This window comes from Ambystoma mexicanum, chromosome 3q, assembly GCF_040938575.1.
Source record: "Ambystoma mexicanum isolate Mex_15411 chromosome 3q, UKY_AmexF1_1, whole genome shotgun sequence".
Taxonomy (NCBI): domain Eukaryota; kingdom Metazoa; phylum Chordata; class Amphibia; order Caudata; family Ambystomatidae; genus Ambystoma; species Ambystoma mexicanum.
In genome coordinates, this window is record NC_090926.1 from 1,172,303,718 (window position 1) to 1,172,322,200 (window position 18,483).

The 18,483-nt window shown below is 47.6% G+C and overlaps 1 protein-coding gene across 1 annotated transcript in view; it reads right to left on the minus strand.

Annotated features, from left to right (window-relative positions):
- ATP13A1 (ATPase 13A1) overlaps positions 1 to 18,483 on the minus strand; it is a 547,512-nt gene that overhangs the window by 330,468 nt on the left and 198,561 nt on the right. The window contains exons 15-16 of the mRNA XM_069604021.1: positions 12,885 to 12,995; positions 7,360 to 7,485 (exon numbers count right to left, since the gene is read on the minus strand). Of these exons, the coding sequence (XP_069460122.1) occupies positions 7,360 to 7,485; positions 12,885 to 12,995 (237 nt within the window). The remainder of the gene's footprint in view (positions 1 to 7,359; positions 7,486 to 12,884; positions 12,996 to 18,483) is intronic.

The following is an 18,483-nucleotide window of genomic DNA, read 5'->3' on the forward strand; positions in this document are numbered from 1 at the left end:
GGAGACGCTTTATGAGTCCACGGAAGATAAGATTCGAAACTTTATAACCTAATAGGATTGGAATATCCTACTCAGAATCCATTGCGAATATTGACCATGATCACTGATCACAGTAACAGAAAGAATCAACTGATACCTGAAGAAGGATTTCAATAACCCGAAACGCGTAGTATAAAACAGAAGGCACAACAGCACTTCCCTGTCTAGATATCAGCTTATATTGTATGTTAAAACAGATTTAAATTGAATGAATTTTTTCATTTTCCAATGTCAATTGAATTTGATATACAATTGAGGAATCTGACTGTAAATAACCGTCTTTTCTGATTTAATTGTATGTAAACTTGACAATATGAAAATCATGCTAATTATGAATGATATGTACAGGATATAACCAATAAGACTGTTATGAATAATAATACTTTTGTTAAAACTACATTGTGTTGAAATCTCTCCAGAAGAAACAAATTGTTTATATAATTGTGTTTAGCAGCTATTGAGCTGCTTTTGGTTTGCGCCCCTGTTTGTACCTCGAGTTTTCTTGAGAAACCTTCCCCTTTTTCTTCAACTATAGAGGACTCCCCAGCACATAAGCGTGCAGTAAATATCTGAAGATGGTCGCCATTGGAGGGGCTAAGGGAGACGATAGTCATTGGATGGGTGCCGTATGACCCAGTCTACAGGGATTGGTTATTGCTAGAAAGGCAGTTTTGAGTTTTCTTAAAGCAAAAATGCTCCTTTTTTCCGAGGAGTCCCATTCTAACGACCGGCAGTATTCATGAGCATGTGAATCCATGCCAGACCCCATTCTGGAGAAACTTAAGCATTCCAACTATATCCTAAGAAGAAATGTTCAACAAGAGTTCAAGTTAAGGAACCAATTTGAGATAATTAGGGGGAGTTTCAAATAGTCACCAACTTTCTCCAACAGGACATAAGACTAATGTTGATGGTGTTAGTAAAGTTTTCTTTTGGAACAAGTTTTCTTACATATTTTATGGAACCCCCAAACATTGTGCTTTTGTTCTTGAATTTTGTCCTGACTTTTTGCAGCAAAGTGAAGCCTTCAGCTTCACTCCACTGGCCTTTTGCTCACTCGTTATTGGGAAACTGACTAGTCTTTCACTCTGTCAATGGGAAATTATGTTTCCCTTACTCTTTTGACTCATCTTTTGTGAGTAACCTTTCACATAGGCACACAGCATCTTCCAATGCAGTGCAATGGGGATACTTTTATATCACCCTACACTATACTCTGAAGATTTTTTTTGATTACTTTTAAAATGTGCCTAAAGACGATATGGTGGCAGATGTTACTTTTTCACTATTGTTACTGTATTTTATTTTAGCTCTCTCGCTTAGCGCGTTTGGCTAACTTTGGCTAATGTCCTAACATGGCCGTGCCACGAGGTTTTTTTGCTTTTACTTTGGCCATTTTGTCTTTTGCCCATCCTCCTGCCTTGCTAGATCAGGAAAACCCTTTTAGGTCATGCATTGGCCCAGGAAAGCAGTGTTTTCTGTGGGCTAATGCAAGGCATGTGTGTTGGAAGCCAAGAAGATGGGCTGGGACTGGCTGATCCCAATACACAAACTGGTTTCTGTATATCTGGAGTGTATGCCTGAGTTTCACCACTGCTGGGGTGCCTGAGGGGCAGATCATCCATATTGTTTTTATGCTCACTTGAGATTTTTCATTAGAAGTAGAGTGATGCAGCCATTCCCCAGAGATCTGAAGAGGAGCCAATATACTGCAAAGCCGTTAAGACTTTGGAAGACCCGTGACCAATCCGGAGAAGGCCTGGCAACCAACATTTGCTGCATTTTCGGTGGAGCCTGTCTGGCTATTGATCTTAGAAGACCATTGTTGCTTCTAAGACTCTTTGGAGTTGTGAGAATTACCATAATTGACGTCTTCCTGGTGCCCTGCAGTTTGGAGTCTTCAGAAGCATACATGGGCCATCCAGTGGACTGCCAACTCCAATTTGGGCTACTGCTGTAAAAGCGTCTCTGTTCCACGCTTCTGACTCAGAACTTCAGGGGTCTTCGGCTTATCCTGCAAGTAGCCTCTCTGCAAAATGTCAGGGTCTCAGCAGTCAAGGGTCCTGAGGTAGGAGGGTTTCTTCAACCACGTCAATTGGGACAACAGCGGTCGCCTTGCATCATTGACCATCGCTGAAACCAGCATTCCTGCATGTAGTCAGGGATTCGGAAGAGTCCTGCACCGGTGCCTGCTGCATTGCATATAGCTATTGGACCCAACCCAAACTCTTCTTGTACCCACAGCTCCTGGGCTTCCTTGACCGGAACCAAAGGCAGGAAAACATACCTCAGGAGACCCTCCAACAACCTGCGAAGTCTGAGGAAACAGTGAAGTACGGGGAGGTGTGGGGTCAAATTACAATGGTACTTACCTGCACCCCCCTTCTCAACAATGAATAGGTTGCTTGCCTGTAACTCCTGTTCTCCATCATTGGCATCTTTCATGGATTCACATGCTTTGAAAATTCCATGATAACTTTAATATTATAGGTTATAATAAAGCTTTTTAGGCTCACTTTAGTAGCCCTTCACTGTCCTTTTGGGTATATTCTGCCACAACCAATGGGACCTTGAATATCTAGCCCCAGGCAGAAGGCCATCTTCAGATTCTAAATCCAGAGAGATGAGAGGTAGCGTAATGTAGCCTTACTCCCTTCGGGGTGGTTGGTGGGCGCATGTGAATCCATGCAAGATACCAATGCTGGAGAACAGGAGTTGAAGACAAGCAACATACTCCATCTCCATCATTGGATCTTTCATGGATTCACACGCTTTGAATAGAGTACACAGCTGTTTGGCGGGGGAGGAGGGATGCATATGCGAAGATTCCTTACAACGACATCGCAAACGTGTCTCCCAGCGATTGGCAGTATGGGTATCTGCTGGCGAATACGGGACATTTTGTGTTCTCCCACGTGGCAAATAGATTGATGGTAGGTGTTCCCCCACCTTGCAAAGATCTTTTGGAGTTTCCTGTCTGCCAGTTGCCACTCGTGCGACTGATTGCCAACCCTGCTGTGTTTGTCTGCAGCCTCGTTCTCCTTTCCCGGTAGGTGAAATGCTTGTAGTTACATGCCGTTTTTGATTTCCCAATTGCCCAGTACTACAGCTATTGTGCTTCTGTTGAGTGTTCTTGACCATATATGGTGGTCCTGTTGTCCGTCAACACTCTACGTTGTTTTTGACACCCGCGACATTGCCTTTAATTCTCGGACGTTGGTATGCAGTTTGGTCTCTGAGGTGCTCCAGTACCCCTTTACTGATAGGTGATTTGTGCGCACGCCCCCATCGTATCAATGACACATCTGTGACCAATGTTTTTTGAAAGGGGAGTTCTGTTAATGGCATGCCTCTTGTGATGTGAAGAGGCGTTGCTCACCATCGCAAATTTCTGTTAGTAGTGGTGCTACTGGCAATTTGTTGGGTCAGGATCCAGTCGTCAGACCGGAACGAGGAGAAGAGTGACCAGGAGTATTCGGATAGGAACCAGGAAAAAAGGGATTCGGGGAGATGTGGTTCTTAGCACGTTTACCAGATGCGAATGCGTTGTTGGCTTTACCTTTGAGTAAGGGAAATTTAATGGGTGGAAGGGAAGAGGAGCGGTAATAGCTTATACAAGCTTCTGGGACTTTGTTCTCTTCACCATCATCCCTGTGATGGTACCGCGCCTCACTGGGGTATACCGCAGAGCATAACCCTGGGTTCTCCTAAGTGATCCTCCCCCCACTGGCCCACCCCCAAAAACTGGATCCAATAGTGACGGCTGTGCCCTGGCCACATGAGTCAGGAACCCCCGGGAATAGCCTGGGTCAAACGCCTCATGTATCTCACAACACCCACAGAACCAGATCCCACTCCCAGCAAATCTGAACCCCCATCCTGAGTGTTCCTTCAGAGGTTGTTCCTGATCCTGCCGAATGCCCTTGCTACGCTGGACGTGGTAGAGGAAAACTCACCCATTCCTTTACTGAAGATAGGGTCCCCGACCTGGGGCAGAGCGCTCTGCCCAGTCCAGGGAAAAACCTACGAGGCCCTGACTGTTCATCGTACCAAGAGGGAGAGTTGACCCATTATGGAGTTAATATACGATACGCTAGGAGTACAGTGGAAGGTTCCAGTCCATTCCTCTCAGTAATCGGTCCCGCCTTTAGAGCGGGTCCCAGGGAATTCAGGGCTACTGTGGCAGGAGCCCGAGATTCCTGGTACTGGGTGGCAACCAGTGGCCTGTCTTAAATAATGGCTGGATACATTCATTGACCAGGCCAAGGCTATCGTCGGAGCCGTGGATAGTTCAAGGCAGGGGGCATGTAACCCCCAGGTTGGGGGAATGAAAGCAAGGATCGCCAGCGCATGAAGCCGTGCTGGGGATCCTGAAAATAAAAAAAAGAAAATCCAATCCCTGGCGTGAGAGGTGAAAAAAATCAAAATAAAAGCTAGAGTAAGGGTCCCTTGCACGTGGGCACTCAAGGGTCCCATTACCCGCACCAGCGTGAGCGGAGCACTGGTGACAGTTGAAAAACCATTCAACATGGTTCCAGGCGCTCTGCTCAGCACCAATTTCACCACTGCAGCCTGGGCATTCATGCGGATGCTCCCCTGACCAGCAGGTTAGCGCTTGTTAGCACAGCTGAACAACCCCTCACTCTCCCCCACCCTCCACCCAAGTGGCTTCCCATCATTGCTGGACATAGGGCACTTTTGATGACTGACATTCCCCATAGCAGGGGAGCACCCCAAATGTGCTTATCCCTTTCTGGGGGCTGCATCTAAATTAAGAGCCACCCACCCCCCTTTCAGGTGGCCCACCTGAACTCCCTGGGCCACACCTGGCAGACGTAGCCCTGGTGGAGTGAGCAGTCGGGGGGACCCACGTTGCCTACGAGTGCTGGGCTGCATCGGACATATGCAACCAAGCCCATATAAAGACTTTGGACCCCCCCCCATTCTGCTGCTGCCCACTGCCAGGACCTTCGTTTGAGAGTGTGACGCTGGAGATGAACATCCAGATACAGCCAGCAGCAAGGACCTTGAGGCAACCCTGGCCAGGTTGTCTTGCAAGTAAGGTCATTGTAAATAGTTTTTAAAACAGTGCACTGTATAGACTCTGTATATATTTTTACAGATTTTTAAAGGACTTAGTATATGTTTTGCTCTTTATTCTTTAGTTATGCAGGTTTAGTGTAATCTGTAAATAGTGCCTTGTGTTTGCCCCTTTTTTACAAAAACTCACAAAACTCTGATGGTGTAACGGAAAAGAATATAAGTGAGCTTGTACACCAGCATTCCTTTGTCCGCTGTTCCTTTTGCACTCTAGTTACTCGAAGCTTGCGTTTTCTCCTTCGGTGTATTTGGGGAACTTACCTGCCCTAACCTCTTGAATCTTCCCTACCCTTACCAATTTCATAGCGAGGTACACCAGTGTGATCTTGAACCCAGTGTAGTGGGTTTTGGGTAGAGCTAAGAGGCAGGTCAAGTTCTAAGTGAAGGTTTAAGTTGTGCGCCTGCCTACACTGGTCTCCCAATAATTGCGTTAAACGATCACCCTGCTACATTTATCCTATGCTAATTGGTGAATATGATTTCATTTTATTCAGCTGTGGTTGCCTTTCCTATGCCATTTGGCAATACTTGTTTATAGACATGCAGATAAATCATATTGGTCAGAATGCAAGGATCACAGTTTAAGGGTGCCGAGTGCACTAGGCAACATAGCTGCCATCTTTGGATTGTTCTTGTTATAACTGCCCCAGCAGAGCGTTGATCAGCAGCAGAAGTACGCCTAGGGGTGGTGGATTGATGTCCCTCCTCCGAGGTGAGCAAGAATGGATGTTGTCAGCATTGATGGATTGAACCAGAACTGAACGGTAATGTGACGATCAATACCAACGAAAGAATACTGCTGAATGTGAAAGTCCATTGTTCCCAGGGAAGCGGGGGAGGGTTTGGGCAGAAGCTTTAAGTCACAAGAGGACATGCTCAGAAAGGGTTTAAAGATAATGTGTTAATGATGTGTTATTTAAATAGTGCTTTCACCAAAGCTCTTTACATAGAACATATTTCCAAACAATATCACCCAACCGAAGTTGGTACGCATGACCTCGAAGGATGAAAGGCTCAGCAAGCCAGATTAGTGAACGGGGGAAGAAACAGGCTCCGGGACGAAACAGGCTCCAGGAAGGCCTATCTTCACAGTGAAAAAGAGCAGCTGTGATATTCCTGGGCCATAAGTTGAATATCAGCAGAGTTCAAAAATCCAACTCGGGATGGGGACCAACATCAGAGAGGCCTTGGCAATGGATGGGCTGCCATCTGGATGGCCTTGGGACATTTCCAATGTGAACTAACAGGTCTCTGGATCAGGACACAGGACTTGTTGATCCCAACAGTCATTCAGGGGAAGAAAGGACTGGCAATTGTTTTCTGTGCAGGGCTTGTGTATGAACTGACTTGTGAAATGCTGATTCTCTAGAGCAGCAGTCGTCCTGGTCTTCAGTACATCCTCCTCTTCTTCGGACACCTGGTTCCAGTGCCAGACCCCCAGAATGGCACCAGGGATCCTCAAAAAAAAAAATCTGGGCTGGGGTTTACCACAGCCCAACAATGGAGAGTATCTGCACCATTCAAAGAGGTACAGACCGGTTCTGATGAGTTCCGTCGCACAAGGGTAATTGTCTGGGAGTACAAGCTGGATACCCGAGAGGGCATGAAGCCAGCCCAAAAGCACAATGGTTAAAGGACAGGTTTTAAACTACATGGCAACCAGTTTGAGTATATTGTGCTCAAAATGGGATCATTCAGTGAAATTAACACAATAGTGCAGTAGAGTGCACTGAAAAAAGAAACAGTTTACTGGCACCAGCCCATCCTAGGCGCAGCAAAAAAGGCCTCATTACATTTTAGGTTCTGCCCCCCTATCCTGCTTGCTCTCAGCCCGCCGTACGAGAAGGGTGGCCAGTCAGGAAAAGAATTTTGGTAAAAGTGGGCGATACCATTGAGTATGCAGTGTTCAAATTTAGGTCAATCCTTCCGAAAACAGGAACGTTTATTTGGATTGGTCTGTATGAGCTGGTAGGTTTTCGGCAGCAATAAGCAGGGTGACATAACATTGCTTGTGGCGCAATACAAAATAAGATGTTGGCATTGTTGTATGATACAAATAGAAAATTCCAGAAACAATACACGAGGCATAGAAACCATTACTGTACAGTGAATGAAAAAAAATGTTGTGGAAGAGCAAAATCACATTTAAATCTACCTATTAAATCGATACAAATAATGGCTCATTTTAAAATGGAAAGATATTCTATACTTGGTGCTTACATAGTGGGAGGCATTCATAATTTCTTTTATAACAGATTTCGAATCCGCCTTCAGTGGACAGGACACAACAATAAATCCAGCAAATCTCAAGTCACGTTCCAGTGTTTCACGTTTTAACTCTCGTACCTAGGTGGGGTTATGGGGAGACGACAAAAAAAAAAAAAACATTTTAGGATAGTTTAAGTGTGCAGAGTACAACCAACTCAAAGTGTTATTGGCTTTCTCTCAAAACCTTTAAACTGAATTAGGTTTTGAAACCCGTTAGTTGTAATAAACACAATAACTAGAAAATCACACTTTCAATTACACATGCTAAGGAAAACAGCCTAGCTAGATTGTTACTATCATCACCCCCTTAACACTGCAGCAGTCTTTATCTAGATTGGAATAAGTTGATTCCAACTGCTCCACATCAGAGCAGCAAGACTAGTACTGGGTTTGAAACCGGAAGACACAATCTCCCATCGTTTAAAAGAACCAAAGTGGTATACAACTAAACCAAGGATTATGCTCATAACTAGTTGCATTGTACACCTTTGGGTTTCTGCTGGCTATCGCCCACTGTTGGGAAAGCTGTTTCTTCTTGCAGATTTCCCTCCAAAGACATAAATGGATGTGTTGAGATGGATTTCTAGAATCTGGCCTGGTAGTTTAGAAGGTCACCCTAGTTCTAATGATCAGGGGACCTCGAAGAGGATAGGCAAAACTAAATCAAGGTATGTGTGGAGAGTGGTCAAGGCTAGTCTCAGGAGAAAGTGAGTGGGGTCCACAATGTGTCCACACAGTGAATCACACAATAATTAAATTTAGACAGGCAAGTACAACAATGCTATAGGCCCAAAACACACACCAAGAAATGAAATAATCAGGTAGATATTACACAATACTCAATTATCCAACACATATAGTGGCCTTTAGGTTTTCAGGAATGCAATCAATACCTTATTCAACACACAGAAGGTAGGTAGTGATTAAGTAGAATGAAACCAGTTCACAAGTATTATACTCCAACGTTATAAAGTTCAATCCCTATAATGTATGGGACCTTGTGGCCAAAAGTCACAAAGCTGCTTCTTTGGAGAGTGGAGTGATGTAGGAAGCGTTATTGTGGTGGTCAAATGTTCCAGAAGATATTCACCAAGTTAAAAGGTCAGTTAAATTATATTCCCATCTATTAGATACATGCTTTTAGATCCGATGATCAAAAAGCGATGGAATGCAATAACCAAAGTTTATTCTAAGGTGTATACTAAGCAAACAGGAAGACGTGATTGCGTTGCCATTACTTACTGCCCTGACTCAGATTTTGCCAGTTGACTAGATGGGTGGACTGAGGGTCGATGTAGGTATGTTTTCCAGCCTTTTGTTTCAGTGCAGAATGTTATGGTGCATTTGTATAGCGCCTTACGTGCCATTGGTATGATCTCAAAGCGCTGGTGACTGAACACCCTTGGGGTCCGTAGTCCAGGTCAGTGGAGAGAGTAGAGTAGCACTTGGCATGTGAGCAGCCGGAGTGGTTTGCGTTGGGGTGGCTCTATTATAATGCTAGGTGCAGGGCGGTAGTTGTGAGAGATCAGTCTAATGTGTGCAGCACATAACACTGTTGGAGTGTGTGTTCTGGCTGCCGTGGTGCCTGTGTAAGAGATTATGTGTGCAGCTAGGCCGAAATTGATCGAGGGGTATAGCTGCTTTCTATTCTGAATAGTGGTAGGAATGAGTGTCTGTGCTTACCGGTAGGAGGCCACTGTTCCTGGTTATGTTCAGGGCTCGATGAGCAGGCCGGGTCCTTCCTGGTGGTTCGCGGTAGGTATACAGGAGCGCCTTGCTGGTGCGCAGTGCCAAGGTAGAGTAGGCCGACCCTCCAAACCTTGCGGAGTTGGAGGCTGGAATCGCTAGTAGGAGGGCCGTGCTTCATTTTAGGGTGCATGTTGGGTGGTAGAGCATGATCTTCTCTTGAAGGTATGTCAGGTCGGCCTTGTGCACTGCTCGGTGGGTGATGCATACAACGTGGACCTTCTCCCAATGGGGTGCCAGTGAAGGGTGCAGAGAGCAGGCGAGATGTTGTCCCTTCCTCTCAGTGCAATGACGACTCTGGGAGCTGCTTTTTAGAGTTTGTTGAGTTGGTAGGACAGTGCACCCAACTACCTGGAGTTTGCATAATCCAGTCTAGACAGGACAACGGACTTAATAGAAGCCAGTCTGTTGGGGTAGGTGAGTTAAGGGAAGATGCGTCTCAGAAGCCTGAGGTGGTAGTGACAGTATTTGGATACATTATTGATCTGGTGGGACAGGGTTAGTCCAGAGTCCATTGTGCAGACAAGGTTTTTGACTGTGTTGGAGGTGGGTTTGTGGGGTCTAGGAGGGGGATGTATCGAGGGAGCAGGGCCATAGGAGTGGTTTCGGGAGTAGAGCTGTGTTGCCACACACCACGATCTCAATTTTACCTGGGATAAGGAGGTGGTGGCTTCTCGTCATCCCCAGGTCTATATCTCTGAGGCAAGCAGCTAGGTTGGGTCGTGGATCAGAGCTCGTTTTGGCGATTCTCAGGATAATTTGGTTGTGGTCAGCGTAATTCTAGCAGGTGAAGTTGTGCGAGCAGATGTTGCTTAGCAGCGGGGTCATGCAGAGTTTGAAAGGGAGAGTGGAGAGGCAAGCGCCTTGGGGTACTCCAGTGTTCACAAGGCGAGCGGAGGAGGTAAAAAAGGGGGCAGGAAAGTGATTTGTTTCCTGCTGTTGAGGAACAAGGAAATCCAGTGCAGGGTCTCCGATTCCTAGGTAGTGGAGTAGGTTGAGGAGGATTGAGTGGTTAATGGTGTCAAAAGCTGCAGAGAGTTAAAGGAGAACCAGTGCGGCGCATCCTTCAAAGTCTGCCGAGACTGAGGTCGTCCCAAATTGCTGTCAGTGTTGTTTCAGTTGCGTGGCGCGGCAGGAAGCCTGACTGAGTGTGTTCTAGTAGGTTGTTGGATTCAGCTATATGGTTCGGATGAGAGTAGGCAGAGCGGTCAATGAGTTGCGCCAGGAATCTAGTGTTGGAGATGGGCCTGTAATTGACTGGCTGAAGGGGGTCGAGACTGCTTTATTTCAGAAGGTGTTTGACATGCGCTACTGGGAAGATGCCAGAGGTGAAGGAGTCCTCGAGTATGGACCCAGCCCGTTCTCCTACATAGGTGGAGGATAAGATTTCTTTGAGGAGAGGGGGGACAAGGGTTACGGGGGGACACGGAGGGTCTGCTGCAGGACAGTAATTTGAGGAACTCCTTGCTCCAGATGGGGTTGAAGGAGTTGAAAGATGGACTTCTGGGGCGCTAGGGGTGGCATCTTGGGGAGCGGGTGTTGGGCAAGGGGTGAAGTATGAATGTTTGGCATTGAGGGTGGCCGTCCTGTTCAGTGGAGAGGGAGTTGCAGAACATTTGCGTGGACGTGGTCGGGGCAATAGTGCAGGGCGGCTTCACAAATTCGGAGATGATCCTGTGGAGCGCTTTGCAATTGATGCAGAAGTTCAGGATTCTTTAATTGTAGTAGGCTTTTTTGGCCTGTCGGATCTCGGATTTGTAGTTAGGGTTACTCTACACCACCTCTCGTTCAGGTAGTACATGGCTACTGTGTTGTCCATCATCATCCGGACATTCTTTACCCGTACAGAGGGCAGAAAGTCCTTCAGCGCTAGTCTGATTGCCCTCAGCTTCAAAAGGTTGATATGTAGTTTGGACTCCGATGGAGACCAATGACCGCTGATTGTCAGATCGTTGGTGTGGGCTCCCCACACCGTGAGTGAGGCGCCTATCACTATTGTTATCTCAGGCCATGGCTGCCAAAAGGATTCTCCTTTCAGAATGATGTCTTCACAAGCCCAGCACAGAAGATCCTGTGCGACTCTGACATCCTTCCCTAGAATTGGGACTATTGAGTCCTGAGAGCCCATTCGAGGGTTGTCCTCCTCAGATGAGCCTCCGGCACAAGAGAAATGCAGGATTACATGAGGCAGAGCAACCTCAAAAAGTCGAAGGCTGGAAGACGCTGGGCACTCTGGAATTTGGTGACCATCTGCAGAATGTGTTGAGCCCTCACCAAGCGCCCCTTGTCCAAAAGAATTTCCGAAGCAGCTGAAGCTGGAAGGATATTTATCATAACATGAGGAATACATGGGAGGACACAATCCATTTGAATAGTGGCGTTTTGGCCAGGAGGACAAGGACAGTGGGGATGTCCTAACCGGAGTTGCAGCAAGGAGGTCAGCAAAGCAGTTGGGACGGGTTCAGAGGGGTATTTGGAGGTATGGGCCCTCGGGGAGTAGGTATGGGACCCTCGCAATGCTGGAGCTGTGGGAAGTCGGGGCATTTTGCAAGAGTGTAGGAGCAAGCAGGGGGCGGATTACAACCCTTATAGCAACTATTGCCCACCACCCGAGCCCCAACCACAGGTACAGCTCCCACGACCAACCTCCATACCCTATGAGATACATCAGACCTACGCTCAACTACCACCACGACCTCCAGGTGCACAAGGACAAAACCCTCAGATGACAACCACTAATGCCCCAACAGAACACCATGCATGGAAGTAACCTGTTAACTAACGATGTGTGCCGAACGGCACTGTCGTATGTGGTGGGTTTAAACCTGGCCCGAATTGGCCACTGCAAAATTGTCTTCATGGCCGAATTGACCAGTGTCAATTTGGCTGCGAACAATTGTGCCACAGCCAAATCGTATACATCCTTGAAGTCAATGGAGGGAAAGGTGCAAAAGAGAACATCTTTCCTTATACCAATCTGTAAGTAGAAAACAGAACTGCAGTCTAGCTAGGAAAAAACCTAATGCCTACGTCAGCCACTGTACCTGTGACTGATGGACCCCCACTAATGGGACAAATGACAGAAGTGTCTGCACCATTTCCGAGTACCCCAGAGGTGGTCGCTCACTATACCCTTCCCTGGCTGCGATTGATGGATTTTTAGCCCAATAGTCTACCTGGGTAATCCCTAGTATAGTGGAATTGGGACTGTAACCCACATTTTGCACTAAAAGTGTTTTTTCCTCCCCACCAGTACTTATCCGCGGCTTGAACTCAGACTCTAAATACTTACCCGATAGGGAAAGATTACTTAAATTAGGTACCAGTCTTAAATCAGAGTATACCTTTTTTTTACCACTTTCTGTGGCCTCTGGCAAAATAAGAAACAAGTACAACAAGTACATGTAGCTCCACCTTTACACTTGGGCACTATTTGCAGTAAGGAAAACCCCTTGGGTCTCCACAGGTTTCTCACCTTTTGAACTGTTCTATGGTAGAGTGCCTAGAGATGTCCTGGACATGCTCTGGGAAACCTGGGAACGACGAGAACAGGCTCCCATTCCCATCTAGCAGTCCCTTCTTAAGCAAGCAGCACGAATAAGGTAATGGCATTGCTTCCTGAAGCTAGGACAGTGCTCAATAATTACCATAATAATAATGAACAAAAGCAAGGAATGCATTGAAAATTTTATGCCACAATGCAATAAATGCTACAAATTATACACATGTACCTGCTGGTGAGAGAGGTGTCCCAGTTCTTTGTATCCAAGTGCAAGGACTCTGGCTCCTTCACGGGAGATTTCAGTGTGAACAGCATTGTAGTTGTCTGGGCATTGAGAAAACTGAGTGAAAACAACAAAGTGAACAAGCATAGGTAGAATACAGAATGTCATTTACTTTAACCAATTTTGTCCCCAAGCAGACCACCCCCCCCCCGCCCTCCAAACAGAAACAGAAGTTAAACACAATCAGGTGAGGTAGGCGAGCAATCAAGGCATATCCTCAGGAAAAGCACGAGAGTGGTCTAGGGCTACAACGAGTACAAACAGCAACATTCAATGATTCAAGTTTGATGGCTGTCAGGGAGATGTGGTGACCCCATTAGGAGAGGAGCAGTATTTTTCCCACCTAAATGAAAAAGACACTACAATTTCTAAGTTCCTAATGTCATTCTATTATACAAATCCTCCAGCTGCAAACCCTAAATACCCTTATTCTAGACCGAATACCATGTTCAATTCATATGTACGTAACACACACAGAACACTTCCTGTCTCTAATGGTTTTGAGCTAACCAGAAATCTCAAACAAAAATCACCTCCAAAGTCCTTTAAGTCTCATGGACTCCAACTCCCATAAAACCTCAAGTACTGGGACGAGGAAAAGGAGTAAGGAGTTAATATGGATCAGAAGAAACACTAACTGAATATGCAGGATAGTTATAAGGAGGCCCAACTATGCGGGACAGTTAAAAATGGTGTCTGCATTTACCAAAGGGAGAGAAGCTGAATGTAGTGAGAGAAACTGGAGGATGTTCTCACTTTTAGAACCCGGCGATCAGTTGTTATGGAAGCCAGGAGAGGGCCATCGCGCTTGTATACCAACCCTGGCGGTGGAAAATGAAGGGAGGATCACATGGGCAAAGGGTTCTTGGGAATTGCAGGAGGAACAGACTCGTGAGAGAAATGGTATTCCCCCCCCCTCCCCTTTGCGACACACCCCCATCCAACCTTTCCTCCACCTGTATAGATTATTGGAATTCCTGTCCTGTTGAACCCTCCACAATTCCAACAGGCACCAACACCAAATGGAGGTGAAAGAGAATGAGGAAACAAGAACAAACGGCACCCCATATTTTTAAAGCAACAAGATCTTTCCTCTTCTCCTGATAATATTGTTGCTCCTCTTCCTATCACCACTCAGAATACTACAACTCCCATAATTCCGCCCCACTGTTTTCTCCCAAAACCACTGCGACGAGGAAGAAGCAGACAGGAGCTATGAAGATAATCCATAGGAATCAATGAGCCAGGAATGCCTATGGGCAGTCTCCATCTTGTCCCATTAACAAGAACAGGCCGAGTCAAGCAGGGCTGGGCAACCACTCTCACCTGATTTCCCAGCCAGTATACACTCTGAGCGAGCTGGGGCTGCTGGAGGCAGCACAGTGGCCAGGCGTGAAGAACCAGAGCTGGAGGAAACCTGGAAGACCTGGAGCAATGAGGACTGCCAAATTACTGAGCCTGTGAGTATAGGGAAGGCTACAGTATGCCAAAAGAGTTAAAGCCGCGGATAAGTACTGGTGGGGAAGAAAACACTGTGCAAAATGTGGGTTACAGTCCCAATTCCACTATACTAGGGATTACCCAGGTAGATTCTTGAGCTAAAAATCCATCAATCGCAGCCAGGGAAGGGTATAGTGAGCAGCCACCTCTGGGGTACTCGGAAATGGTGCGGACACTTCTGTAGCTCCAACTCCAGGGATCCAAACTAGGAGTAGCTGGGATTACCCGGCAGTGTCCAAGCAGGAGCTTCTAGGCCAGACCAGAAAGCCGAGGCCTCTGAGGGGCAGGTGGTGAGACCCTGACCTCAGGAAACATCCCATTTACAACCTTGCAGCTCCCAAACCCACCAGAAAGCCGTTTTAAGGGAGCTGGCAAAGTGGGAGCAAAATAAAAACATTGCATTGTGGGACTTGAAGTCCAAAAACATTCTTTTGGTTGAACTTTTGAGCAAGGCAGTGCATGAGAAGGAACAGTCCCTCCAGGGCTATGGCGAACCAAGCAAAGGAGAGCGACAAACCGAGGGGTTAACGGAGGGGCAGGAAGCCAGAGACCCCCGGCAAAAGATAGTTATTTCCGAAAGGCCGCGAGTATTGCGCATGACAGCCCAGCTGGAAGGGAGAAGAACAAGTTACTTTCTTACCTGGTAACATTCTTTCGATGGGATGGTCCGACGACGTATTCCATATCTATGACGGGTAATCACCACAGCTGTGATGCTTCGAAATATTTTCAGCGTCTGCGTCGATGACGTCGATACGCTGTCCGAGGGCCTCTGTCGAGCCAAGTTCACTGGATGTTATAAGTAGGACGCACGACGCCCGTAGCCTCAGTTATAGTTTTTTCCCAGAACCTGTGGCACCAATCTACTGCCAGTATGACCACAGAAAGCCTTGCGGAAACGTAAGCTGCAATCGCATAAGAAATTCTGTAGCGGGGCAGGTAGGGAGGGAGCGATATGGAATACGTCGTCGGACCATCCCATCGAAAGAACGTTACCAGGTAAGAAAGTAACTTGTTCGTCGAGGGGATTGGGTCCTCCGACGTATTCCATATCTATGACAGACTCCCAAAGCAGTACCAACGTTTGGAGGAGGGAAAACAATTTAGAATATAGAAATTTAGAATGCCCAATTAAATTGCAGATTAAAGTACCGCCTTGCCAAAGGCCAGATCCTGCCCACTATAAGAATCTAGGGAGTAGTGTCTTACAAAAGTATGGACCGAAGCCCATGTGGCTGCTTCACAGATGTTACAAATAGAAACACCCCTCTGCAGGGCAGTAGAGGCAGCCATACCCCTAGTCCAGGGGTCTGCAACCTGTGGCTCTCCAGATGTTTCGGACTACAACTCCCATGATCTCCTGACATTGACTATGCTGTACAGGCCGGATGGGAATGGTAGTCCAAACAAATCTAGGAGCCAAAGGTTGCAGACCCCTGCAGTAGAATGGACCCGTAAGCCTACTGGAGAGTCGTTACCCGCCAAGCGGTAACATTCAGAAGTTGCCAAGATAATCCACCTAGACAAAGTCTGCTTAGTAACAGCTTGTCCCAAACGCCTTCCAGCGTAACCTATAAAGAGCTGATCATCCAACTCTGACCCGGGACATGCGTGAAATGTAGAAACTTAAAGCTCTCCTAAAATCCAACCTATGGAGCCTCTTCCTTACCAAGATGCGGAGGAGGATAAAATGCCAGAAGAATGACCTTCTGGCTTAAATGAAATTCCGACACTACTTTCGGAAGAAAGGAAGGACGAACCCCAAGGACAACCCTGTCCTTATGAAACACTGAAGGGTGGCTTAACAGAAAGTGCCTGCAACTCACTCACTCTGCGAGCGGAAGTAACAGCAACTAAAAATACAGTAAGGGTTAACAGTCTCAAAAGGACAAGAATGTAAAGGCTCAAATGGAGCACCTATTAGGAATTTTAGAACAAGGTTCAAATCCCAACCGGGCACCTGGAAAGGTGACAGTGGAAACACATTAGCGAGTCCTTTCAGAAACTGAGAAATTAAAGGAATTTTGAAATAAGAACACTCCTTAGACGAGCACTTAAATATGGACAGGGCTGCCAGGTAACCTTTAATGGTACCCACTTGCAGGCCCTTGTGGGCTAACGAAAGCAAAAAAGACAGAACCACAGGAATGTAAAAAGACAGAAACACAGGAATGTCACATGAAAAAGGATCCACATCCTTAACCCTGCACCAGTCGCAGAACTTTCTCCAACGGCAACGGTACAGGGACTTTGTTGCAGGCCGTCTGGCGGAAAGCAACACCTCCATCACGTCTTCAGGGAGGTCCTAATCCTTATACCTCAACCTTTCAGAAGCCAAGCGTGAAGGTTGAGGGATCTGACCTCTGGATGGAGAGCCAGACCCCCCACTCCCATGAGAGCAGATCATCTCGGTAGGGAAGACAGCGTGGAGGGCAGATGGACAAGTCGGGAAAGTCCAGGTACCACGTTCTCCGGGCCCATGCCGGAGCAATGAGGATCATCCGGGTACCGAACCTCCTTAACCTCCACAGCACTTGCGGGATGATGGGGACTGGAGGAAACGCATACAGCAGTGGGAAGACCACTCCACCACGAACGCGTCCCTAAGGCTCCTCTTGGAGGATATTCCCGCGAGCAGAACCTTTCGCACTTCCGGTTGACACTGGAGTCGAAGAGATCCACTTGTGGGGTCCACGAAAGGGCAAAGATCTCCAGGAGAATCTCCCGAGCCAACTCCCACTCGTGAGAGATCACGCTCTGCCTGCTCAGAGCGTCTGCCGTCTCGTTTTAGTCTCCGGCCAGATGAACTGCCGAGATCGAAATTTCCTGCTGGCTGGCCCAGAGCTGCATCGCCTCCCTGCACAGAGGAAGTGACCCTGCCCCCCCCCCTTTTGTTGAGGTAGTGCATGGCCACTGTGTTGTCCGTCAGAATCAGGATATTCTTCCCTCGCAGTGTCAGCAGAAAAGCCTTCAGGGCAAGCCCGACGGCCCTCAGCTCCAACAGATTGATATGGAATCTGGACTCTGATGGAGACCAACGACCGCTGACTGTGACCTCGTTGGCATGAGCTCCCCCATCCCGTCACGATGGTCACCTCCGGCCAGGGTAGCCAAAATGGAGACCCCCTTCAGATTGCCTTTGACGGCCTACCACAGAAGGTCCTGGGCGACCGAGGGCGGAACCTGAACGTGGTCCGACATCCTGCTGGAGGACTGACCACTGCATCTTGAGAGCCCATTGCAGAGATCTCATCCACAATCTGGCCTCTGGCACCAGAAGAATGCAGGATGCCATGAGGCCGAGCAACCTCAAGAAGTCGAACGCTGGGAGACTCTGGGCATGTTGAAACTTGTGCACCATCTGCAGAATGTGATGAGCCCTCACCTGGGGAGGGAAACACTGCCCCAGGGACGTGTCGAGCACTGCCCCGATGTACTGGAGCCCCTGAGTTGGCGTCAAGTGGGACTTCAAGTTGAGGGAGAAGCCCAGCTTGTGAAGGGAGTGGCAGGTGACTGACAGATCCAGGACCTGCTCGGGAGAGCGCGCTCTGTTCCAACCAATCGTCCAGGTAGGGGTAGACGTAAATCCCCCCCCCTTTCCTGAGATACGCCGCCACCTCCACCACGAGTTTGGTGAAAACTCTTGGGGCGGAGGTCAATCCGAAAGGCAGGACCCGAAACTGAAAATGCGAGTCGCCAACCGCAAACCTCAGGTACTTCTTGTGCTTGGGATGAATCGGCACATGAAATTAAGCGTCATTGAGGTCGAGAGACACCAACCAGTCCTGAAGTTGAAGGGCCTGGAGGGCGAGAGAGTAACCATCTTGAACCTTTCCTTCCTGAGGAGCTTGTTCAAACCACGCAAGTCTATGATGGGTCTCAATCCCCAGTCTTTCTTCGAAATCAAAAAATAAGGGGACATAACATCCCTTGTTCCTCTGGGATGTGGTGGTGGTGGAGTGTCGGCCCGGTCGGGGCTGGCTGGACCGTACCCCCTGTGGACCGAGGTGCTGAGTGATCCGGCGCCTTTGAGGCTGGGTCGGAA